The sequence below is a fragment of the Heliangelus exortis genome, chromosome 18 (assembly GCF_036169615.1).
Source record: "Heliangelus exortis chromosome 18, bHelExo1.hap1, whole genome shotgun sequence".
NCBI lineage: Eukaryota > Metazoa > Chordata > Aves > Apodiformes > Trochilidae > Heliangelus > Heliangelus exortis.
This window is the reverse complement of record NC_092439.1, coordinates 7,231,011-7,258,063: the sequence shown is the minus strand read 5'-3', so window position 1 is coordinate 7,258,063 and position 27,053 is coordinate 7,231,011. Positions and strand designations below refer to the sequence as shown.

General features: G+C 36.1%; 1 protein-coding gene across 4 annotated transcripts in view; it reads right to left on the bottom strand.

Annotated features, from left to right (window-relative positions):
• The window catches only part of SPON1 (spondin 1), a 272,520-nt gene that overhangs the window by 55,893 nt on the left and 189,574 nt on the right, over window positions 1-27,053 (bottom strand). For all 4 annotated transcript variants that reach the window (XM_071761773.1, XM_071761772.1, XM_071761774.1 and 1 more), the window contains 3 exons: window positions 25,963-26,036; window positions 25,160-25,282; window positions 24,364-24,512 (listed from right to left, as the gene is read on the bottom strand). In XM_071761773.1, coding sequence (XP_071617874.1) covers window positions 24,364-24,512; window positions 25,160-25,282; window positions 25,963-26,036 — 346 coding nt within the window. The remainder of the gene's footprint in view (window positions 1-24,363; window positions 24,513-25,159; window positions 25,283-25,962; window positions 26,037-27,053) is intronic.

Here is a 27,053-nt window from a genome sequence, read left to right as displayed (position 1 = left end):
TTAACATTGCCTTTCTACAGTCTGAAGAAATGCATTAAACATGGATGTGATTACCAAGCCATTTTTTCAGCTGCACTAAGAGCATTTAATGCTTCATTTTCAAGCTATGTGAAACACTGTCTTCCTCCTCACAGCCTGAAGTTCATAATACGTTTTCTTTTTCCAAACCACGTATTACATGAATCTTCTTAAAACCAGAGGCTAATGCTAAACTAGGATAATACAGCTCGTTGCTATGCATGGTAGCTCCACACCACTGCTGGAGTTATTTTTCAGTATCAGCCCTAAATAGAGGCTGCCAATCTGGCAGCTATTCTGAAAACTCCTCAAGGTTAAGATTACTACTGGTTTGACCGAGATTTGGGGCTTGTGGCTTTGGGGAAAAAGTTCAATGAAATACCTCACTGCACAAACAGCTTCCACAGCTGGAGATATTCTCAGGTAAGGATACTTGATTCTCTAGTTTTGACCCTGGTAAAGTAAAGCATATGTCTGCAGAGGACTTTTGGGCCTCTTCTGAACTCCTGCATATTGTCATTTTAAGTCAATTATTTAAAACACTTACAAAACCCCAAACCTTACATTATTTCCACATAAGCCTACTTAACATATGTAGGACCTGCTGCTGGCCCTAATGTATACAGTTTTAGGAAAGGGCAAGATAGCACTACTGGTAGTTGTGTGTATAATGAGAAAAATAAAAATTAAAACAAAATATTGTTTTAAAGACTTTATGAATGACTGCCACCACTGGGCAGCAATTTGGTTCTGAAGAATTACATTAAGCTGTCTGACCAATAGCTTGTGTCCTTAGAAGAGCTGCAGAGGGGTTTGAGTGAGTCTGAGGGGCTGGTGCAGTGCCAGAGATGCTCACTCTGTGTTCAGATGTGTGACTCGACTGCCACTCCAGGCATGTGGGAAGAGTACACACAGCCAGTGTGAAGGCACCTGGGAGAGGAAACTTCCACCCAAACGGGGCTGCTGGACATTAACTTGTGTGGACAAGCTCCTTAGGTCTGCAGAAGTGTGGTTTTGTAGCCCTGCCTCACTGACAGGTTCTGCAGGCACTCAGGCATCCCATGTAACACTAATTAAAGGACTGCTCTCTCTGCTTCACAGAAGTATTTTACTTCTGTGCTGCTGAGCATCCCCATGCTGAGAGTTTACTTCTCTGATTTTAGGCAAGCAGGCAACTTCTCCTGTAATTAGGCAAGAGACATATGGCTGTTAGACTGTACCTGTCATGAGTTGCCATGTTGATTTTGAAAAGATATCAGATGAATTCTGCAGGGAGCATTCACTGGATCTCCTGCAGTACTCATGCTTATTGTGTGGTTGCCACACTCCTGAGGACATGTGTGCAGCATGTCAGATCACATTAGCAGACTGCTGGCCATCCTCCTCCCAGCAGAGCTGTGCCTGACTCCATCTGGTGAGAACCAGCCCCTGCTCCCTTCTGTCCTTTGAGCTACAGAAGCCTGGGCTCTCCCAGGCCCTGGCAGCTGGGCTCCAGTCTGGGTGGCACAGATGTCAGTCCCTATCTAAAGGAAAGGTGGCCTAAAACCAGCCAACTCCTGTTTGTGCCAGACCTGACCCTGGTTTCCTCCAGTTTCAGAATGGAAAAGATGTAACTGCATAGATGTAAGAAGGTCCAAACCAGAAAGGATAGTAAATTCAAAATGACATATTTAGCATGAAAGAATCTAGGAGATAACATTAGTGGTTTTGTACACGATCTCAGATAAATCATAGTCTCTGCTATTTACTTGAGATTTGCTTGATAGATCTAATAAGATCATTTTTACTCTTAATGTGTATCTGTTTTCTAGACAAGCAATATGATTACCCAGTGTTGGATTTCCACTGTAAAATTAAACTTGCTTTCCCATATGGCAGTAATTGCTGTACAGGATCTCAGTAGGCGTATAAAACAGAGAGTACAAGAAAGATATATAGCAGAAGCAAACTGTGCCAATTCTGAAAACATTTAGATACAAATTGAAAGCTAAACCCGGCATTTTTAACAGCAGAAGTTTATTTCCAGGTTTGGGAGCAAAAATAATTTAGTTATTTAATTTAGGTCAATAGGTATATAGACCAATTATTTTATTGGTTATTTTAAGAAAATAACATGTAACACATATTCAAAATAATGCAAGACCAGGATAAACTTAATAAATGTTGAAGGAAACATCCCTAACCTCATGAAGACATTGGATATTCCAATAGCTTTTCATTCCTTCATTTGTGTCTTTGTAACTAACAGTGAAAGATACTGGAAAGATTTAAACAAGTGTGTGTGTGTGAGATTACTGCTGTTGATTTTCCTCTTTTGAGGCCTTTATGTCAAGAAATAGTAGAGCAGTTGAGAGAGTACTTACAGAATCCAGAATCATCAAAAAATTAAGGTTTTACTATGAAACTTTAAATGTGTAGTTACGATGAAAATTTTTTATATATATGAGAGGTTCATTTTTCATTTGGAGTTCTACTGGGTGTGTTCAAAAAGACATTTGTGCAATAAGCTACTTTTTATTGCTTGTCCTTGCTGTTAACACTGCAAGACTACTTTAGAAAATGAGAATTGTATTGATATGTGAGATAAAGTAAAATCTATCTCGATCGCTGCCATGCGCACACGATGACCCAAAGTGATGATCCCAACAGACTGAATAAGCCTCGATTGATTTCTTGGGTTTGATTTCAGTTGTCAAAGTTAGAATTTCAGAAAATTGTGGGTCTGCATATGTTTCTAGGCAAATGTATTTGTATTTCTTAATAGATGTGCGCCTGCTTCACAACCTGCTCATTTCAATGCCAGGCTTTTAATTTTTAAAAGGTTAATACGACATTTCAGAATTTTACTTTGGTAGTGGTTTTTACATAGTGTCTCTCTATATTATATTCCATAAATCTCTGAAAAATAATTTTGCATTCAAATTTATATTAATAACCATAAACCACTGAAAAAATCCTACACGATACTTTCTTCCCCTCTAAGTCTTGTTGTAAAGGACTTCAGTACTTCTTTAACCCAGTCTCTTGTCTACCTCAGGAAGTTTTTTTATTCCAAAACCTTACTAAATCACTATTAGTTTGCTCACTGGACACTGATGTTTCTTCTCTCTGCAACATGTTGCACTGAACTGTCAATCTGAAATTCAGTCTGCCAGATAGGAGAGACTGCTCAGAAGTAAGATACTGTTCCTTAAATCAATAAAACTGATCCACAGGTAGGTGCTGACTTTTCGTTCATTAACATAGTTTCTTACTAAATACTGTATTACTTTCTTTTTCCTCTTAAAGACAGTTTAGAGAGACTTACCACCAAGTACCATTATTGAGGTTTAAAAAAACACTTTGTTTTATACAGTAAAAATGTATTTTCGCTACCTCTAAAAAATTAGCTGTAGGAAAAGCCTAGTTTAAAGGAGCACACATCTGAACTAGAAAGAAATAAAACATTTTTATAAATATTCTTGTACTTGTTTAAGTCTTTCAAATATTGGAAAAAATATCAACAAAGCACTGCAGTTTTAAGTCTTTACAGTGTACCTAGTTCAGCTGTTAGATCAAAATTGCTGCTACAAGCTTGGAGTTCTCTACCCAAATGTTCTATAAATACAATTTAGTGTGCTATAAAATAAGAAAGCAGCACATCAACCCATCTCCACACTTGTAATTAGGAAGCCATAAATTCCAACCAAATAAGGGGTTATTTGCTTCTCATGTATCTGTGTGTTTATATAGACACAGATACCTTTCTACTGTGCTGAAAGAAAATCCTGAATCACACTGAAATCTGCCTCCATGGGGTGCTACAATGGTCTGTTTGTTTTAACAGGCTTTGTTTGTTTAGGACCACAGAAATTCTTCTCTGGCTCTGAGAGTACTGTCTGGTTACAGTAAATTCATTTTATATTGGCATTGTTAAATCCATTTACTGAAACAGCTCCAGGCTCTACATGCAGAACCTTCTCCAGAACCCCCTCCAAGATAAGAACAAAAACTAAATAACTACAAGTGCACAGCAAGAATGAGAGATGTACTTGAAAGTAACAGCTAGCTTGGCAAGCAACTTTTTAAAATATTAGCAAATCAGCGTGTGGCCCTAACAAGAAAAGACACCTACATTCTCCCCCCTTCCCTTCCTCATCTTTTATTGTTTTTTCAATGGAATGAAGCAAACTGAGTCAATCATAGCATTTGTGTAGGATTAGGAAAGGCCTTAGTTTAACTGAGAACTAGGAAGTCACAACCACAGGACAGATCACTCACTAGTTTGGTGCAACATAAGAAAAATCTCTATTTATCAGTCTAACAACTTCTGGAGAAAACTTTTTACTTTGTTTTGTTTTGGGTTTTTTAAAGCAAGAAATGTAAACAAGCTGGCAAAGGGAATTTTGAGATCTCAAGGAATCCTATTATGACTTCAGACATTCCTATAAAAGATAATGTATTTCTACCTTTCTAGTAAGTTTATCTATATTACTTTAGGCAATGCACACACAACACATGTAAGTTGTTTATATTCTGCAAATCACTTATGGAATTAGTGAAAGGGTAATACACATCAAATTTGCTTGTAAAAGGCAAAGCACATATAGGATAAATAGAAGAGCAATGCAGAAAAATAAGCCTATTAGTAGTGCAATAAGTAGCAATATCCCATTTAGAAGCACTTTAATTGACAACAATTCTTGAATGCTTGTGGTAACTGAAACAAAGGAACAGATTATTAAGAGGTGCCAATTTTTTTCAGCCTAAGTAAATTCTTACATGATTATCTATGATGCTTTCATTATCTGTGAGAAGAAATAACTACTTTTGATTTTACTACACCCCCTAATTTGTTCGTGCCTTTCCAAATATTATTTCAACAGCAATGGTAATGGTCTAGCCTTGAGAAATGCATTACTAGGGCTAGCTTACCAGAACTGAGTGCTATCCCAGCCAGAGTAGATGGTGATCAGCAGTCAGATATGAAATAGAATCAGGCTGCACAAAACCTCCTGAGGGCAAGGGATCAGACAGAAAAATTCTCCCAGGCTGCTTCTTTCAAAAATAATGCTTTTATTCTCTGTACTGAGGTAATTAAGAAACATTTTTTTTCCTATTAGCTTTTTCTATCTCTGCATACTAAAATCTTTAACAGCATAAACTCCCTCAGATGTCTCAAACACAGCTCTACAGTCAAGTTAGCAACAAGCTTTTTTCCTAGTAAGTAGAAAATCTATTTTGGTAAACTGAGTGTTGAGCATCAGCTTAATTTTTACTCATTTGCAACACATGCCCTGCACACTAAATAGTTTCCTCTATAGTAAAGTTGACATAGATGTCTACACATTGACATCTTTCATAAGCCAAGCTCTCTAGCACTAAGCAGCAATCTGACCAGCAAACACATAATTCAACAGCCACCCAAACTTCTTTACAGACACATTACTTATGTTTCTGCTCCAACACCACAAGAATCTTCACTAGAGAAGCCTGTTAAGCCTGCAAACTTACGCATGCATAGAGATCTTTTAGACATTTTCAGCACTCAGTTTTCTTAGGATGCTGGTATTTGGGCAACATTCTTACCACTTGCAGTTCTGAATTCCCAGCTACTCTTACACCCAATCAATATTGAAACAATCTTCACACCAAGCTGTCTATCCCCAGTACTAGAAGCTGTATTACATTAAAGAAGGATCTGCCTGAACAACTTGGTTCTCCAAAAAATGCACCCTCATCTCAGTCCCTGGAGGGAAAGCTCAAAATGCAGTCTGCCATTACCAACAGGCACCAGGGACAGCCCAACTCCTCTGAGGCCATGGCTGCTGTTGCCCGTTTTTCCCACTTTGTTTCCCTCCAAATAATGCATGAAGGAAGGAACAAGAAAGGAAAATAACTTATTACCCTCTGAAAAGCATCAGTGTCAGTTCCAGCTCTGAACATCTCTGCTTCTAGTGTCTATATTCCTGGTCTTTTTCCAAGTTTGTGCTCCCACTCAGCAACCTGGTGTATCTGTCCCTGAGGCAGTCACTGCCTCTCTCCATGGGACACACTGCAAGGCTGCTGCTTTTCTCTCTCCTGCCTTTGGCAGGCAGCACATGGATTACACTTGGTCATGTTAACTGGAGGTTTTGAATTGGTGGATGGAGTTAAAGAAACAGCAGATAATTCTCTTAAATTGAAGAGAGAAAATAAGGAACAAGGCAAACTCTTCTGAGTCTCAGTGAAAACTGGGAGAGTGAGGGAAGTTATCTTCATTATTTCTGAAGCTCATCTTATCAACACACCAGAGGTAGTGTGGCAATGAAACTCAAATTCCTGAAACAAGATCTGGAATAAACACCAGCTCTAAGAAATGGGACCACTAAACAATGGATTTCCTCTGTGTTTAACAGAATGGTTACAACTGCTCTTCCACATGGAGCATTTCTGCTTATTAAATAGTGTGTAGAACAATATTCAGTGTATCTGAATCTGCCAAGCCACACAGACAAAATTCAAACTATTTCTATGGGATCACAGGTCAAGTCCATAATATTTTCTTTTATTCTTTTTGGGAGACAGAGATTATATAAAATCCATCTATTCTGTTAGCACTGTCAGACCTCTGCAATACACAGGTGCTTGATGTATGGTATTAGCTTTCCAGACGTTTTGATACCCTGTCATTCCAATAAGCTATTGAGATTGAAAAGTGAATTGAGAAGAGAGGAGGAAAATGCCTCGACTCTTCTGACAGCCAAGAAAAATTTCACAAATGCTCTATTCCCCTGGAGGTATCCCCAGATAAGCATGAGCTCTATTCCTGTTCAGCTGGCACTTGCTCTGTAATACTACTGGCTGTCACAGGAATGGAGATGGGCTACCTTCTAGAGAACAGCATGAGAAAATGTGACAAATCGTAAAGGGTTATCAAGAAAATCTGCATTAACCTCTATGACTGTAGCACTCTGCTTCTGCAGCTGGAGATAAAACCTACAAGATAATGCAAAAAATGGATTTAGACAGACCTGTAGCAGCAGGTAGCACTTTCAAAGAGTTTTAGGGCATTTGTGCTCAGTGATTATGCCTAGCAGACTGGATTTCATAGAGAAAATGTTTCCTTGTGAAGCTGTGCTGTTTTATTTGAATGTTTTGAACTACATGGTTTGTCCATATGAAGTTGTACAGGACTGTTCTACATAGATTGCCCTACTTAAAAAGAATGAGCAAACAGACACTTTCAAAGCTCATTTTAAGATGGGAAGCATCAATCGGTCATCTCTAACTGCAGCTACCAAGCCAGAGTTTCAGGTGGGCAGATGCACACACAAAACCATGCACAGAAGAAAGCTCAATGGGCCTCTAAGAAGAGAGCTTTGTAGCACAGCTTGCTGGAATCTCTTCTGTGCCATCTTCAACCTGGCCCAGGGCACCTCAATCAGGTTTACTATCCAAAATGAGCAGACCTCAAAGAACCTGTCACACAGAAACATCAGGTTTTACATCTTTATTGTTATTCCTGGCTAATTTATGGCCTCACAGTTTAGGGCATAATTATGATAAATTATGATATTAATGTTCAGAGTCCATCATTTTGCCATTGTTTACTGCTGAAGATAAACATCAATGATGCAGAATTCTTCAGAGGGTGAAAAACCTTTTGTTGGTTTTGAAACTGATGTGTGGCCAATTAATGAGATCAGACGCTCACTAATCTGCTTTATTGGTTTTGAGGCAGTTGAGACATCCTTATGCCAATCTATCAGGCTGTCTGCCATAAACCTGACAATACTCATTTAGTGAGGCAACAATAATCTGAAGCAGGTCGTAACCTGAAGAAGGTCTGCCCTTTAACAAAGTTTAAGTATTTTCTGTTAGGAGATTCAAGTTTTCTAACCCATGTAGAGTGTGAGACCACTTCAGTTAATTGGGGAGATGAGTTTGTTTTAGCTCAGTCACACTCAGCACAACTACTGATTGTGTGGTGGGGATTCCTCCTGAGCTACCACGAGAGAGCAGACCACCAGGGACAAGCTGTGAGGGCAGTGTAGCAGCTTCTCCATCCATGAAAGCTCCAGTCAAAGATGGTCTCACAGTAAGGTTCTCCTAAACTCTCACTGTTCACAGCCCAGGACAAAGGAAGCTGTGTGTGGTCAGTGGTGATGCTCTTCCCATATTTTAGCACAAGTCAAAATGAGATTCTACCTTCATTTGTACAGAATAGGGTGAGCAGTGAAAGATGCTCATACTGCTCAAGCTCCGCTTAGAAATGTGTGGTGAAAAAGCAGAAATCTTTCACAGGGACTTCAGGAAATTTTTTTTACAATGTTCTGAGAGGGAATATTAATATACTAAGTGTCTGAACATGACTAAAGCAAGAAGGCAAGTTTGAGCTTGCTCAGTTGCTCTGCACGAAGCTCAGAGAGCCTGAAAGGGAGCATCTCTCTGTGCCATGTCTGCCTGCCCCTCTCTCAGTGGAAGATATTCATCTGCATCTTTCCCCTCTAACCTCCTGACAGTTTTCCCTAATTATCTTCTTCTAACACAATGATATTCATTGTCAGTTTCTACTTCTTGTTCAGGTTTGCTCAGTAGTTTTCAGATCTATAGCTGACAGATGAACGGCACACTGCCATGAACTTCACTCAGTTTCTTAGGAAACCAACCTAAAAATGAGTATCTATTATTTTAATATATTTTAAACACAGTGTTACAGTTCAAGATACAATATAAAGAAGCACAAATACATCTGACTGAAAGAAAAGTAAGCATTTAAGTCATTGGAGAAGCTGAGATCTCATTTATGCTCACAACACGTCCTGGTTTCTATACTTGATATTTGCAAAACACAGTAATATACATGCTGCAGAGCATATAAAATTCAACAATATAAGCAAGGGGCCACTGTGCACTGGAGATATATAATATATCAAAGCCAGCAGGAGGCAAATTGTTTTCTAATCATATTCTACCCAAAAATATTTTGTGCTGAACACAGGGACTACTCATGGGTATAAAGCGTAAAGACGGATGTGAAGCACAGACAGATGGAGGGTTACATGCAGCTGAAAATCTTGCAGTTTTATGAAAAGTGTTACAAAATTCAAAGTTTAATTTAAAACCTCAAGTCCAGTGAGTTGGGTTTTTTTGTTTGTTTTTTTTTTAAACAATGCCAGTGCTTTTATTTGTAGTACAATAATTGGAAATAAAACTGTATAACCAAAAATGAGCACACAAACTAGGAAGAGGGAGATTTGAATTAGATACAAGAAACATCTGATTATGTTAGTTGAGTCAAGTAGAGGGTTTTTTTTACATTTAATTTTCCCAATAAACCATTATTTTACAGTTGGCTGAAAAAATTACTTGTAAAATTAATGGTTTTTTTAAAAATTATATACTCCAACTTTTATTAATTATTTTTCAACCTCATACTTAATGATATGACTATGTTGTGATTTCCAGAAATGTAGGGTCAGCAATTAAAAAAAAAAAAAAAAAAAGGAAAGAGAATAACATTAATTGTAGCTTTAACAGCATTAAGAATGGTAATGTAAAAAACCCTGAGAACTATTGAAATATAAGATGCAGCTCTTGAACAAAATACAGGGCAACAGGCATTTCCTGGAATAGTGCTGATAATAGTCTCGTTTAAACTATGATATATGAATCTCCAGTACTATCAAGAAGCAAATTCCTATAACTACTATTTTTTTTTAAACTATCTTAATGGATTTAAATGGATTTTGATAAATCAGGAAGAACTACTTACAACTGAGAACACTAATTTACTGTGCTAGGTTCTCCTTGTAAATGCCACTTTTTCATAAAATTAATAACTATTAAGGTTTACCTAAAATACTATTGCCATCTTTGTACAATTACCACCATCTGTTAATACAGCAAGAAGCATGACATGACAAGTATATAATTCTCTGATAGTTATTATTTCTCAATTCAATTTTACAATTGTCTCTGGAAAATTATTGTATTTGCTGCATTTGCCACCATTCAAGCATAAAATCAGTGCAAAACCTGATATACACCAAGAGGGTCCCATTTAAAAAAACCAGAGTGGTCCTATCTATGCAAATGCCTTAAGTCACTCTCATACATTTTAAATTCATCCACACATGATTCTGTCTCACCCAAAGCTCTCTAAGACCTACCTATTACACTGTCCTATTATTTCAGTATTTTAGCCACAAAATAGAAGTTATGCTGGATATTAATAATGCAAACACTGGATTTCAGCATAAACAATGGGCCTCCACTGCTGTACAAGGCATATTGTATTTTGAGATAATTTGGGAGCTGACTCAGAAGAGATGCCTGATTAGGTTTCAGTTTAATTGATTGTTATTTTTAAATTCAAAGTGATAATTGTTTCAAGAAGAAGATGGGCAAAGCAAAAATCTAAAGAAAGGCTAGAAATATAGAGAGTATAAATACCTTAACTTCACAATTACAGTATTTTTATCATTCAGACTTTTTATGGTTCAGACTGTTTCCTGGGAAATGCATTTGGAATAACATTCAACAGCAATTAGATCCACAGATTTACGTATGTTTAGAAATTCCCTGTCAAAGAGAAGGTATTTGGAGTACACACAGGTTGTAGCAGTCAGACAGAATGGGGACAGATAAAGGTATGAAAATTTGCTGAAGGCTTTTAAAACTAAGTAATTCCTCACATAGTAGTATTAAAGTCATATTGCTTCTAGTCTGCACTGTCAGCAAACACCTTAATGACTCAGGTCACAGAAAAGCTACTTTAACTCCAAAGGCACCATTAAGCCTAAAGAATTTACTTCCACTATATTGACATAATTTTGCATTTGAAAGGGTGTACCAATGGAATTAAATGACTCACATGTTATTAACTTTTAAACAAAAATCTAATTTCAAAGGAAGTCACATTTTCCTAGGGTTGAAATCAGTGCCAGTATAGAGGCATATATGCATTGATAACTCTTCCACAGCAAAACAAAACATGCTTCTGGCTGTTATGTGAGATGATACAGGTCTAAAAACAGCCTGACATGTTGTGCTTCCAGCTCCATAGACTCCCTGTAGTGATCAGCACTGTACATGCTGTGAGGCAGCAGGGCTGTATCTGCATAACTACCATACACATTTTCCTAAGATGCTGAGAAAAGCAGAGCTCACCTACTTGCTTAATAATGGGCAGCAAGGGTAGCACAACTACAAGATCAACACAAAAGCTAAAAAACCCACTGATGGTGGAGAAAAGGAGCACAACATTTCATAGCACAACTGCAGCTAAGCACAGTAACATTCTTTTAATCCAAGAAATTGAAAAAAAACTTAAACTATCTAAATGTTGGGCAGAAATGATTTAATTTTATTGGCTCAGAATTGGAAGGGATCATCAGGCCTGAAATGCTCTCACAGGAGATTTAAGCAAAAATCTGGTGACATTTTCAAAGATCTTAATCTAAAATACTGGCAATGTGGAAGTTGTTTCTTTTCTGAAACAAAAGCATTTGACTAACCAAGTTTCTATTGTGTTGATGAGACTCTTCTCACTCAATTTTCTCCTGGGTTTCAAAGTGTGATTTGGAAAAAATGAGTTCACTGGAAATAGAAGGGAAGAATGGCTTCCAAGGTGGGACAGAAATGATCTGTTAGCTTTGATTTGGGAGCTTCAGCACTGTTGGCAGAGGCTGATCTTCTGTTATTCATGATATTTGCTTGGGGGAATGTGGTCTATCAAGACTCAAAATGAGTTACCCCAGCAAAGATGGGAAATACACTGTTTGCCAATATAATTCTGTTTTTCATTATTGTGACATGATTCTAGTTCTATGCCTCTTCAGCAAAAACAGACTTGTCCTCAACTATTTTCTCCTCATCTTTCAGGGGGAGTTCATCTTCCTCATTATAGATTCTGTTCTAATAGCTAAATGTCTTCGGTTCTTCTACCTAATATTAATTGTTTAGATTCCCAATGTCAAGCATACAGGGTGGGCATTCTTGTTCTTTCTGTTGTTGATTTCCACATATGAAATAATTTCCTAGTCCCACTGCAATAAAAATTCATTTTAGCCATAAATTAATTTATTAAAAAATAAGAACCTTCTTGAGTCATATTTCAGATTTTTAATAAAAATTTATATTCATTTGATATTTGTGTGAAATCACTAATTGTATATATTACTTCAGCCCAGTGATACTACCTTTTCATATGCTTCTTTCAGAACCATAAAATGTACAGTGTAAGAGGACAAAAAAAAAAAAAAAAACAAAAAAACCCTGCAAATAACAAAGCAACCTACTTTACCAAATTGAAATCTGAATAACCCAGGTTAAAAACTTTTCTGCACAGAAATTACAGAAATTTTAGTTTTCACTCAAATTACTTTAAAACCATAGATGTATTTCTTTTTTTAATAAAATTGCTCACTTTGAACTGCAGCTCACCATAGAATAGAATGGAGAAGAATAGAGAGAATTTGTAAAAAAATATTGGCTCATGTCCAGAGATGAAACAATACTATAGGATGCACACATTTCCAATTATCTCAAACTAAATAGCACCTTAAACACATAGTTCCAGCAGGGCAGAAATAGCACAGTTCAACTACACTCTTTTAAATTGTTTCTTTCCAGAAAACAATGACATTCTAAAAGAAGGAGGGAGAAAATGATTGACATGGGTGTACAACACAGAAGGCAGGAAAATTAAAAAGAAAAAAAAAATCTCAAGTCAAAAAGCAGAAAAAAAGCCCCACAGCAAGCAAACCCAAAACCAAATAAGGTATAAAAAAACAAAGGAAATTTGACTCTTTTGAGTCACTTAAGACTCTTTCAACAAACTACTCCATCTGTGCTCAGTTTTTCAGATGTACACTGGGGATCAGAGCATGTCCCAGCATGTCATGACAGGGCTTGCCATAACATAAGAGATAGCAACTTGATCTTCAGATGACAGCAGTAGCAGTGGCCATCAAATAAATCCTGCAGGTAATAAGTGGATATTAAAAGAAACGAAGCAATTAAGGAGAGAGGCTCTAATGTCTCTCCTGTGCCCTGGTTCTAAGTAATTACAATGGGAGCAAGAACAGAACCATATCAAAGAGCTATGGTGTGCTGTGATGCAAATAACACAATTAGGAATCAAGGAATTAATAAAGACTTCATTTGTGTCAGATCTGAAATATCTAACCAATATAACTGGCTTTAACTTGACATTTCTTTCTAGGGCATATGACAGAAATTTAATTAAATCAATACATTTCTCCTCAATGTTAAATATTCCTTTTTTTTTTTTTCTCGTGTCTATACTTGCTTCTTGACCATTATTAAATTCAGTAACTCAAGTCAAGTAAATGTGAAAACTTAATGCATGTTTAGGCTAAGTAGACAGTTATGTACAAGGGTTTTTTTCTTTGTTTGAATAGCTTTTTTAGTTTGGAGGAGAAAAATTCTAGAAAACAGCTCCAACTTCTACAGCTATACATTAAGAAGAAGGATAACAGGGAATAAAGAATTATGTAAATAATCTACAAAGGAATGGCTAACTTATTGAAAACTTTCTGAGAAATTCTTTGTCTTGTTTGCACAATTTACAGGTACAATTTGTGCAAATGTATATAAGATGACTTGAACTGCTACCAGATGTATATTTTGATGGACATATTAGAAACGTTCTCTAAATTTTGGACAAGCAATTATATTCCTACATGACAATGAAAGCATTTCCTTTATGAGAAAGTGTCTCCTAAAGGATATGTTTTTTGATAAATACAGCTTCTAATAATAATCTCCCACAGGTATAAGCCTGCTTTAATGTGAAAAGGCTCAGCCTTATTCCTTAGCAACCAGTTTACTCCACGTAAAAAGCAGCATTATTTCTAGCATCAAAACTTACTGCAGTCATCTATGTCATTCCTGATGAGAACTTAGCATTTTGTTATTTGCCAAGTAACTTTTGCCAGCATTTCCCAAGAGTAAATGAAATAAGAAAGCTCTTTTTCAGTATATTTCCACCTAGCCTGATCAGCCTTTTGCTTAAAAAGAGAGTTTGGGTTTTTTTTCATTTGCTATTGAATCCTAAATGAAGCTAAAAAGCATAAAAGGCATTCTTGAAAAAGTAGCCTGCTGCATTCTTCACCATTCAAATACACCAGCTGGACCAAACCAGTTCAATAAGAAAAGAATTAAGAGAACAGCCTGGCTGAATTAAACTTTTACCTTTAAAAGTGATGGTTGTATTTACCTCCAGAGAGCATTCTGAGATAAATGGTTACTATTAAAGTGATGACCTCATCAACACATGGCAGCCTTTCTCGCCTCATACACCGTGAAGAAGATAGAATTATCTCACTGCTTGAAACCCATCTTATTTTCTCATGCCTCACAAACTGAGAGAAATGAAGGTAGTATCATCGAATCTTAGATACAGTATATAGAAAAGGTCAAATTCTTTTCATCCACACTCACAGAAGGACAAAATTGTTAAAACCATTCTAATTAATTCAGTAAGAAATCTCCTGTTTCTCCTGAAATGATGATTTGCCTTTTATCTTAGAAGCATTAACGTGACCCAATTCTTCCCTCCTCTCCTTCACTGTCAGCCTCCTGCAAAGGGCTGTTATATTAGGAGTAACAGCATGAATATCTCGTTTCTTGAAAATAAAAAGCACTTTACATTATTTTACAAGTGCTCTAAAAAAGCACATACAATATTAACTATCATAACACATACATGTTCTACCTAACATCACAGTCAGTCCAGGCTTTCTGGCTCTTTGTCACAGATACCAAATGGCAAACTGAAGTGCCCATTATTGCAGATGCAGTAGCACTACCACAGCCAAGGAATCCCAACTGCTCATTTTCTTATACATTTGCCAAGCCACTTTTCTGTGACCTAATTAAAAAAAGGTAACAAAGTATATTCTGTATTACCCATTCCATCTTACTAGTTAATATCCTCACTAACTCTTAAGTATCAAGTTCCTGTGGAAATTAATCTTTGAATACAGCTCTTTCAGCACCACATCATAATTAAAGAATTTAGTTTGAAATGACCCTTATAGTCATCTATGGTCAAACTCACTATTTAAAGGCACCGGCAAAAGAAAAGAACTTTTTGTTTTACACTGGAACACCCCTTGTTTCTTTCACAATTCAGGCTAGAGATACCACACAATGGAGGGGCAGCAACATAAAAATACTTATTGAGGGAGACTGAAGAACTTCTACATAGCAACCCAGAACACTATACAAATATAATCCTTCTGAAATTGCTTTAAAGATAATTCCCAAGTTGGTCACTGATTTATAACATATACGACTTATCCAGTGCACTGATAAGAACTCTAAGCATCTTTTCTGAGCATTAGGAACTTTGTCTTACTAAATATTTTGAAGTGCTCAGGAACCATTACATCAACCTTCTGTGAAAAGAAAAAATTGCTGGACATCACTGTAAGAAATTAATTTGTGCCAGCATTAAGGAATGACATGAGAGAAGCATCTTCTGAGTAAACTTCCCTCTCCTAAAGATTGTTCTGCAACATTGTCTAGAGTTGCAGATCTCCAATCATGATAAGTGGAGCACAAGTAAACAGCTCATTACCTGCTTTAAATTGCGAGATGTGTCAGTAAGTTTTCCCCCTACAAAACCTGATACAAAGAAGAAATAACAGTGTTCCCAATAGAATGACAAGGCACACCAAACTTCAGAGAGATGTGTCAAAACACCAAGTCAAGTAGAAAAGAACACCTTCCTTCCCCAGCTGGGAAAAGGCAGCAGTGCTGAGATGAGATCAGCCCCTAAACTGAACTGCTCATGTGGGCATCTGACCCAGCCCAGGAGACCCAGGGCACTGAGGAAGGTGACCTGTTGTAAATAGCAATATTAAACCACCACTTAGAGAAAGTGGTGATTTTGATGCCAAAGAATTGTTACCTTAAAGTCTAAGTTCCTGACTTAAAATAAAAGAAGCCTTAATCTAATCAAACATATCTTTGGTTTTAAAACAAAGTACTTGGTAAAACCTGCTGACTATAATTTCAGTTTATAGCACCAAAAAGACCATTTTCTTTAGCTTTCCCATGAACACTTAATTAAAAGCTAGTTCTTTTAAAATGGATGAAGCATAATTTCATTTTGCTAATGACTTAATAAAATCATAGACTGCCATTATAACCCCCCCAGATTTCTTGAGAAAAGAGATTTTCCCTTGAAGGACCTTCAGTGCCTGTTACTGAAAATAGCAACAATTTAAAAATAATAAAATAAACTTAAGCAAGAATATCTGAATGCTTGGCATTATGATTCTGAATGATAGCCAAGGGCACCCAGAAAATTGACTCTGAACCAAGCACTGATGGAGACACCTCAGTGTCAGTAACAAAACTATGGAATATTGATACTGCTCTGGTTGTCTGCAAAGACTGACTTTGGAGTCATGACAGAGTTAGTAGTGAAATCATCAACAACGTAAAACTGACTACAATTGCTCCAGATAAAATTAATTAGTCATTAACTCTGTATTTTTTCTGCAAAGTTTATCTACTTTAGAAGAGAGTAAACATGACCATTGCAGGCAAAAGCAACTTTGCAGCTATGCTGCTGCATAACTTTTATGTATTTAATATGTGTTAGTCATAAAAATAGAAGTGGCCTCTGTGCTTCCTGATGCCCTTTGAAAATGACTATTTGAAACAATCTTTTTTTTTTTTTTTTTTTTTTTTTTGTAGAGAAAAGAGCCATGGAAAAAACTAATGAGGGAATAGAGGGAGCAATGGAAACACATACCATTCTGGCAAGGCTAGATTCTAAGCATAAAATTTTGGTTTTGTTGCATGATTGAACACCTCTTTGCAAATTCAATTTATACTTGCACACTGAAAATTGGATTATTTCATATCTTTACAAACTCACATTCTCCACTGTTATTTGAACAAGAAATATATATAGAATATGATCTTTGACATTTTAATTAAAACCTATTAAAAAGTCTATAGCAAGTAATAAAGTACAAATTGTCTCCCTCATTTTAACCTGCATTGCAACTGTGGCAGGAATTCAGATAACCAAGGATAAAAGTCTTTCACAGCTAAGTGAATGAGCCAAGCAAAAAATTCCAGGGCTGGCACCTAATTAAGATATACTTCCCCCAATGAAGAAAGTTAATCTATTACTGTGTTACAGTGGTCCAGGGCTATATTTAAAAGGCCATTAAAAATGTACCTGAAGGTAAAGTTAATCTTTATATTTGACAGATAATAGCAGCTTTTTTGCAGTAAGTAGGGAAGTGAATATTTTATTTCTTTATGATCTAATGACCATTCTGTTTAATCTTAATGGAGTAAAGATGAACAAGAAAATATGCTTAGGGGAGATACTAATATATCAATTATGGAGAGTGGGAAAGTACTTTTTAAAAGTAGCAGTAATCTATTGTAAATTAAGATCTCAATAAGCACTTCTAGCCTCAGGAAGAGCTAAAAAAGATGCATTAAAAATCTATTCAGATTCTGCTCATCATAAATATGTTCATCTCAGCTCTTAAGTAATGCAGTAATCACGTAATTAACTTTTGAAAAAGGAAGCACTTAAAACAGCTGAGTATCTATGGAATAGGCTTTCTTCTAATTTTGTTCAGTGAAAATGAATTTTCACATGCATTTTCCTTAACACTGTTGCAAATGCACTGAGACTGAGTGGCATTTTTTCCTAAGGTATTATAAAAGTATAAATGCAATTCCACAATCAAAAAGGACACTAATGTTTGGTCAAAAGATAAAGGTAAGTAAGGATAGAAGTAAATAAACTCTGCCCCACTTAACTACAAACACACTATCTATCCCATGTAAGAGCTGACACTTGACCCTGGAATTTCACTCTGAAATAATGATCTGAAGTTCACATAGGAATTTTTTTTCTTTTAAAATAATTACATTTTTTGATTTAGATCTATTTCCCATGACGTGACATAAGATGATACATCCCAAAAGTTCTGTATGCCCCACACCCACATGCTAACTCCAAGGAGAAAGTTTACAGAATTTTAGAAGTTAAACCACTGGGATTAAATCTGACTCAACTCTGGCTGTGAATGTGTGGAGGGCTGATTCAACTCCCATTAAAGTAATGAGGAGCCTTTCAATTGAATCTAATGAGCATTGGCACCACACACAGTAATTTCAAGGAAAGATGTCTTCCTTAGTAATGCTCAGAACAGGGAACTCTGGATTCTTCTTCAATGAGCTGCTGTAAGAACAGATCCCCTATGAACACTATTACTCTGCATTAGGATTCTTTTGTGCAGTACTTTCCCTTTGTTTGCTCTTTCAGTTTGTTGGAACACTACTAAGCTAAAATGCAAGAAAGCCAACCCTCCAGAACAGTTTCCATCTGGGGAGTTAATGCAGCATAACTATTGTCTGTTTAAACACAAACCATTCCTTATACCCAAAAGCTGCCCCAGGCAAACAAGTCCCAAGTGTGCAAAGATGAACTGACATTCACATAGGCAGCCTTCTGACTGAATTAAGGAACATGAATATCATTGATACTATATTAATAGTCAAGGAGTCACCTGCCTTTCACATCTTTAACATTACTGATGTGATGTAAAATTCAGATGAACTGAGTGTATTTGCCTACAAACACTCATGTGTACACGTACAAAATTCACGTTTTTAAATTTCTTTAACTTTAAGTTTCTCTAATTTTAAGAGGATATTATTAAAGTGAATTTATATGAGATGTAGAAAAACTGCATTTCTATTTGCAAAATGAAAAGAAATAGGCTCTGTACAGCATTTCTGAGAAAGTCTGTATGAGGGATTCCAACTCATGCTTTAAAAAAACTAATGCATTTTCAATTTGCCAGCAAAACAAGCTGTTTAGTGAGTATTTTTGTTTAGTTTAAATAAACCAGGTGATTTCATTCATTTGCAGCATTGTTGATCTTCAAGACATGGAGAAGGGAAATGATAACAGATCACAGTGGCACAATTGTTTTTAAGAAATTCTGGATGCCCTTCTTAGTCTAAAGGTCAGTGGGATGCATGCATCTTGTGTTTTAAGAAAACATAATCCTATTATTCATGGCTGTGTATTAGTCAGTAACAACTCAGCCCTTTGATAAAGGAAAGGAGATAGAGGAAAATCTAGTGATGCTCAAGCAGATTTCAGATAGTGGGTACATCTCATTACACATCTATGGGTAGCTACAGGCTTTTGATGTAGTTTACACAGATAAGAAAATTTATTACCGACAGCCTTCTCATGTCTAAACATTAATATATATATTATGCAGTCATATAGGTCTGGGTTTATTATATACATTTAACCATTACCCATGCACGTTCCCCTTTGTATATATTGTGTTAAAACTAATTATGAAAAAGACTTATTTATTTTTGGATGGGTTTATTTCAAAAGCACAAAAGTCAGGCAGCAAAGTTTTCATCTGAAAACTGTACTATGTGCATTTCTGGAAAACTGCTTTTAGAGGTCTGACTTCAGCCCCCTGCATGGCCCTGAAGCACAGCTTCCTCCTTCATACATGAACATAAAGTATAAACCATCACTTCATAGACCCCAACCTTCATGACTACAAAGCCAAATAAAGATTATACATTATAGATAAAAAAAATGAACAAAGTTATAATTTCTTCCTGCGAGGACAAAAACACTGACTGTCCATTTCACTTCTCTTCATTCCCCTTTCCCTCATATTAAGAATCCTCTCTCAAACTGAAAAAGAGGAGGTACAGTTAATGGATTAATAAGCGTATTTTAAATGAAAAGTAACTGTTCTGATTTATGTGTGCTGAAAATTACAGTCTTCAAGAAATCATCCATCCTCTTGCACTATCACTCCACTGTCAACTAATAGAGGATTTTTACACCTGAATAGGAGCAATAAATCCCATCTTGTATCATGCAATTTATAATGTCACAAATGCACTCACTCAATCCTTGCTTGCTTTATAGGCATATCTGTCTGTCAGATATTCAATAACCAACCCCCAAACCTGTGACTAATATCAATAATTTAACTATCTTTTGTACCAAAAATAGCTTTATGAACTATGTAGTCCAAGTGCTTTCCAGTCTACAATAAAAAATGTTTATTAAACTCTTTTCCCGTATGTCAATGGAATTTAAAAATAGAGGCTATTTTAAGGAATTCTGTTTTCTAAGTTGATATTTATTCTTAACTGAGATATTTTAAAAATACTCAATGTCTTAAAAGTATTGAAAGTATATAAAAAGTCAGTTATACACAAAGGCAAGAGAGGCAAAAATAATTGTATCCTCATCAACTAAATTAATATTACCAACTTAACAGGATTGTAGCACAAAATTGTCACCACGTTGGTGAACGCCACTGCAGATAAAAAATCTTCCACTCTACTTTTGATTGCCTCCTTTCCAATAAGTTCTGTTTAGCTTTTTTCCATATAATATACGTGGACTGGCAGAATAAGGCTCAAAATATAAATAATGGCATTTATTTGAATATATCACTGACTGAAAAAAGACAGATGAATAACTTCTCCATTTATTGTCTTGGGTACTTGATTCATTAAATATTAATACAAGTGTAACATAATTCTGAAGATGCATGTTAAACACAAGAAATAGCTGTCTTAGAAAATGACACGGGCCAAACAACATTCATATATTTGTATTTGATTTTGGAAAGATATATGATATTTGTAGATGGTATTTTTCTGTGTACTGCTGGAATTCAGTTAGAAATATGCATCTGATATAATCACAGTAGCAGAGTTCAGAACTGAGGTTTTTAAACAAACAAACAAAAAAACCCAAACCCTAAAAAGCTAACGCTGAATGATGAACATGACATCATAGGAATTTTTACTTAGTTTTTTGTTTAGGTTGAAAATTTGTCTGAATAATTAAGCATTTGCAAGTCAAATGAGCTCTTCTGCTGTTATATCATGCTGTTCTTTTGAACAATATTTACAATGCAACAAGAGAGAAAACAGGGGAAGATCCTGTGGTTTCTGACAAACACTGCTAATGAGAGTTCAGACACTTCTTTAGTGTTTGCAGCACCTTCTTAATAGGCAGCTGAATGCCAATGGCTGTGCAGCCACTGCATTCTAATCACAGGTTAAGCCACTGCAGATGAAAGTAACAGAAGTAAACTCTTCTCTAATTTAGTTTTTGGTGGTACTTTCACCCTTAAAATACAGACTTAGCTAAAGTCAACAAGAGCTTAGGCAATGTCCTTCAGCAGAGAAGGAGCCTATGTGTCTGCTCTATGTGCTTGACAAACAACATCATTATTGGTGTTAGCTCTTCTACCATTTGTGTTACTTAACATTCTGCTTGTGTTGCTGTAAGACAGTTCCTGAGCTCCTTGGAGTTGATCCTGAAATGCATCTGTTGTGCCTTGTTAGGATTTAGAGCTGCCATTCTAAACCAGAGTAGTTTCAAGCAGTTAACCCAGATCAGACCAATTTCTCTGACCAAAGTCTGGTGTTTGGAGTGTCGACCTGTTCTCAGATGGAGTTTGTCTCTCAGTATGAACAGCACAAGAGCATTGAATTTGAAATGTTCACATTTTAAAAGTACTACAGCGCTAGACTGAAAAAAAAAATAAATTTGAAAGTCATTTCATCACTTCTTTTCACTGGATGAATCTGCTACAGGTTAGTAATAATTTTGTGATAGCAAAACTGCACAATAAAATCTAACTGCAGGAAATGAAAATGCAAGCTATTTTAAAAGACTTTAAAATTAGGAAATAATGCCTAGCAATCCAATCATATTGTCTTGAACATATGACGCTTCCTAGTGATTTTATGTCTGTGTATTGGAGAGCTAAAATTATTGCATATTGTCCAAATGAATGAATCTCCCAGAAGCAACAGTCCCCCCCCCGCCTCTAGCTTTGCTTTACTGCAACCCAGGCAGTTATCAAGAGGCAGAGAAAATCTTTTTAAGGCTTGATGGGGCTCTCAACTATTAGAGACATTGAGAAGGGTAGGATTTTTTGTTGGTCTCACTTTTGCAGGAGTTATAAGAGTTCACTGGGGAAAGACTAGGCTTTGACCTAAACCTAATTTCTTTCTAGAAGTTTGTATCCTTGTTTGAAGGCCTTTTATTCAAAGAGAACCTGACTATTGGATTCTACTAAAAATCTGTATTCCTTCCTGTTTGATATTAGAACTGAAGGGTGTGTGATAACTGGAAGAAAATAAGCAGTAAGGCAAATGAAGGTAAATGAAAGGGAAACTAACTGTTGAACTAACTCATTGTATGATTATGCAAATGGTTTCTTATGAGTAACTGAGTAATTATTCAGAGGGCAAAACTTCAAAGACTCCTATACAAGATAGAGGTGTGAAACCCCTGGAATTAAACAAGATGAGAGCTCACAACCTGGAGTCTTATTTATTATCAAATAGTAACTGCTGCAGAAGCACAGAAAATAATAATATACAAAAAAATATACCTAGATTTATTTTTCCCTGCAGCATCTCTACTTGTCTATTACCATAAGTATCAGCAGTCCTAGGCTGAAAATGTACAAGGGAAGATAGGAGATTGTCAGTAACTTCTGAGGAAAGGGCTTAAAAAAGAAGGCCTTGGCTAATAACCTGCTGCATCTTCTCCCAGAGGCAGGTGAAACCCAGCTGAACTTAAAACAGCCACTGACCCAAAAATTCAAATGAACTTAATAAAAAATTTATGTTATTTGTTGATATGCTGCATTGTTCTAGGTAATATCCAGTTATAACTCTAGTTCAGACTTTGGTTTAGACTGAACTAGCAGAATCAGGGGAATTTTTTCAGGTTTGATGCAATCAGGCCTGATATTGAAATGAGCTGCAACATTCATTAACTTCCCTGTGTGATTCCAGCAGCCCCTGCAATTGTAGCCAGTTAGCTATTTTATGTAGTTTTAGTCACAATCACCTCTTATTTGGATCATGCATATAAATACATCTCCTTATTGCAAATACATGGCACATAATGACAAAGAACCCAGAATCTGGAAAGCAGAAAGAGTAATGATTTACATTCTTTTCCATGTACCCTTCAAACCCACTGCCTTTTCCACAATGCTTGCTATGACCTTTCACAACTCGCACCTAATCTCCAGCTCTCCCTCATGCTGCTTCTGGACCAGAACGGATCTTTGTACAAATACAAATCAGCTGTGCAAAACCCTTACTTATAAAGTACTTGTGAAGACTGTACAAAAATTTTTCTCTTTTTCAGTAAAAGGATAGTAAGTAAGCTGATTTTCTTTATTTCATGTGGACCTACTACGAAAAAAACCTCTATTTCCTACAGAAAAAGCAAAAGTTATAAATTGAAGGTATTATGCAGAGTGTTCTGCTAAAATTTAAATCCATCTGGATTCATATAGTATTGCTATGATAAAATTCAATCACTTCTCAGTAAAAATGAAAAGGCAAGTTCTCTAGGGTCAAGGCCTACTTTTTATTCTCAGATACACCTAGGTTTATTATAGGATAAAGAACATAACATAGTCACCATCACATGCCCCACCTGGCTCCCCATATGTAACTTGTTTTTCTCCTTCATATTCCTTACATATCCACTTAATATATTACCTTATAAGATCCTTTTATTATATTTTCCTTGGTTTGGGGAGTTTCTTGTCAAACTCAGCAGCTGTTCTTGTGATTATATAAACTCCAGCATCACAAAACAGCAAATGAGATTTAGTATGCAAAGCCTTTCGCTATAGAATTTTTCTTGCAGGCAAAGCATCCTTTGAGGTTGTTCTGCACTGTCTATATAAATATTATTGAATCTTTTTTTCTCTATCTCTCTGTAATCTAAGCATTATCTAGGAGGCCCTGAAATACTGTCTAACATGCAGCAGTTGCTAAAAAGTGAAAATAATTAAGAACGTTATTTTAGATACTGTTTTTAGTTTAGTTGACTTCAAATTCAGCAATATCAACTACAGGAAAGATCCACACAAATGCAGCCAAATTCAAACATTTTTGAAATCAAGGAAAGCATGCCTGTAATACATGAATAAGGATTAAAGACATTGTTTTCATTACTGAAGTGTATAGTACTACTTTTAAATTTTCATTATATTTATTTTTTGTTAGAAAGATGGATTATACTTTTCTACCTCTGATATGCCTTGCATAACACAAAGATTTGTTAAGTTCACAATGCAACTTACTTGTCCCTTCACAGACAAATACTTCTGCGAGAGTAAGAACGAGTCTAGAAGGACAGGCAGGTCTAATCTGGTTGACTGAAAACTGGTCTGCAAAATTACACACACAGCCATTGCCAGTGACAGATCATTCACAGGCTAAGGTAGGATGTGTTTTTTAAAGTATTTGCTAAATGACACCTACTTGTTGTCGAATTTCTTCTTCCATCTTTACAGGGGACCCCAGCTCAGCAACTTGTTTGACACCTTCACTAGCATATCCTCCATACTCCCAAAGGATGTAGTTCTTTGAGTGAGAACTACCAATGATAGCAGACCAGTGGTTGGTGCGTCCTTTCAAGGCACAAAAGAAAAAAAAGGAAAAAATCAACCATCAAGATAGCCACAAACTATTTTTAAACTATTTTTAACTTCTTATGACAAAGATTTTAAGTGTCCAGTCTTCACTTCTGTGCGTATGTTGCACACTGTCAGTTCTCAACTGCACTGGTACACTGTTATCTTGAGATTAAAAAAGAACAAGACAGTGAACTAAATAATCCCGTGAATCCAGTGAACTTTAATAATCCTGTAATTTTAGGTTTCCACATAAAATATTTTTGAGGACGAGATCTGCAAGAGAAGACTTTAACGATCACACGACAGAACAGCAAGCCATTTAGGATACTGGTTTTAACAGTCCACTATATTTGTGTTTGAGTTGTGACAGCAGTGGTAGACACAAGTGTGATTATACTATTGCTAAATGATACAGTGTTTTGTTTGTAGCTTTGTGCCCAAACATCATCAGGCATAGAACCATAAAGGCCTTACAACCAGAAACCTCCCCTGTAAGCTTTCTGCTGAACCAGAAGTGAAGCATTTGCTTTCCACAGGTAAATAGTGCCTAGCACTTCTGCAGGAAACTTCTGAACTAGTGGTAAAGAACTGCTCTTCACAGTCCCTATATGGTACAGTGATAGAAAAAGAATGATACTTACGTGGAAAATCTTTGGGATGTGTTTTTTCTGACCAGTTTCCATAAAACGTCAGCCTGTATTTCGCAGTTCCACAGGCACAACAGTCTAAAATTGGCTTGTCAGTTACACCTTCTGAGGCTGAGTCTGAAAAAGCAGTAAAGTAACCACTGAAAACACATACAGCTCAAAATCAGAGGAAGGAAAAGTTGCTGTAATAAATATTCCAGTAAACAAATCTGATTGAAATACAAACTTTTAATTTATTTTTAAATTGGGCTCCAATAGACTAAACTACAACTCCAAAATACACGGATGGTATTTATAAGTGGATGCAATTATTAAAATCTACCCTTTTAAATAAGAAGGCACTGCTCTTTCAGTCATTTTCAGATTCAAAATGGGTTTGTTTCTGTTTCTTATCTGATGGGGTTGAAATCTCAGTTGGTCTCGAAATGCAACAGGCTTGAAATTTATGGGTGGCCAAACCACGTAAATTCTCCAGTGGGATAAAATGACCAACTGCAATACTTAGGATTTTGGAAAAGATTTAATAGCCCAGGATTCAGTAAACTTAGTGCCCTGAAGATAAACAGGTTTCACATGAGGACCAGGAGTAAAGTTGCAAGTATCACACATTTCAGGGAAGACAAGAAAGTATAAGGAACAGTATGTGTGATAAGGAAGAGCATAACGGAATGGAGGATCCCATGTTTGAAATAGGATGAAATGCCTCAAGGCCTCAGAACTTTAGTTTGATATAATGAGTTAAGAGAAATATGTAGAACAGATTGAGAAGGTCAGAACTATTTTTTATTTTCCCTTACCTTGTTCACAAATTTTTTTGGTAAGAGAGCCCTCATCTTGAAAATAAATTATGCGCTTTTGCACAATACTGGCTCTATAAAGAAAAAAAAAAAAAGATTTTAAATATATTTATTCCTAAGCAATGATGAAAATGCATGACAATGTAGCAGAAGAATAGAACTGGACTGCTAAGACCTAGGCATATTTTCTCTCTTCCAGCATTCTGACCATACATATACACAATACAGGGGTTCAGATAGGTTATTTTTATTTCAACTTGCATTTTGATTTAGTCACATTCTAAGTTTCTGTAAAATGTGATCACCTTTAGAGAAGTGATCATAGTCCTAAGATGAGGATCTGTGCTCTTGAAATGCATGAATTGAATATTCATTATTTCAATCAAAGCTTACATTAAAATACTGAAATTGTATTAAATTTCAGAAAAATAGCACAGCTAGAGAAAGCAGCTCTTTGTAGGAAGTTACATGGCATTCTGAAGAGATTAGTACTTCTGATATGTGACAGCAGTTCAATGCAAATATGTAAAACAGATATTAAAAAAAGTGCCTTTAGAAAGGAGTCTTTAAAAGCAATTGGATGTTTCTGAAAGACAAGTCATTTATAAATTAATTAAATCAGGAGTATTTCATTAATTCTTACAGTTAAAACAAAATGTAAATTTATAAGTCTCGGTGGTGGGGGAGAGGTGCAGGGCAGGGAAGGTCAATCAAGTCTCAAAGTGATACTGGGAGACACAGTAACTGCACAGTTACTGTGCTGTTTTATTTATTACAGCCAGGACTGCATAGCTGAAATCTATCTAATTTTTAGCCTCCCATATGAGAGACCATAAATTTAATTTTGCATCAAATATCTTCAAGTCAGCAAAGCACCAAGCCCATGTTCTTCTAGCACACAGGTATTGTAACTATATAGTAAATGTCAAAAATATAATCACCTGGAAAACATGTTCAAATGGCTCAGGTGACCTCTTTCAGGCCTAAATAAGCATAAATTTGACCATATAAAATATAATTCAAAGCTAGACTTTATCTGCTTTTTATAAGAAAACAGAAATTGGTTTAATTGAAAGACATTCTTTGGATAG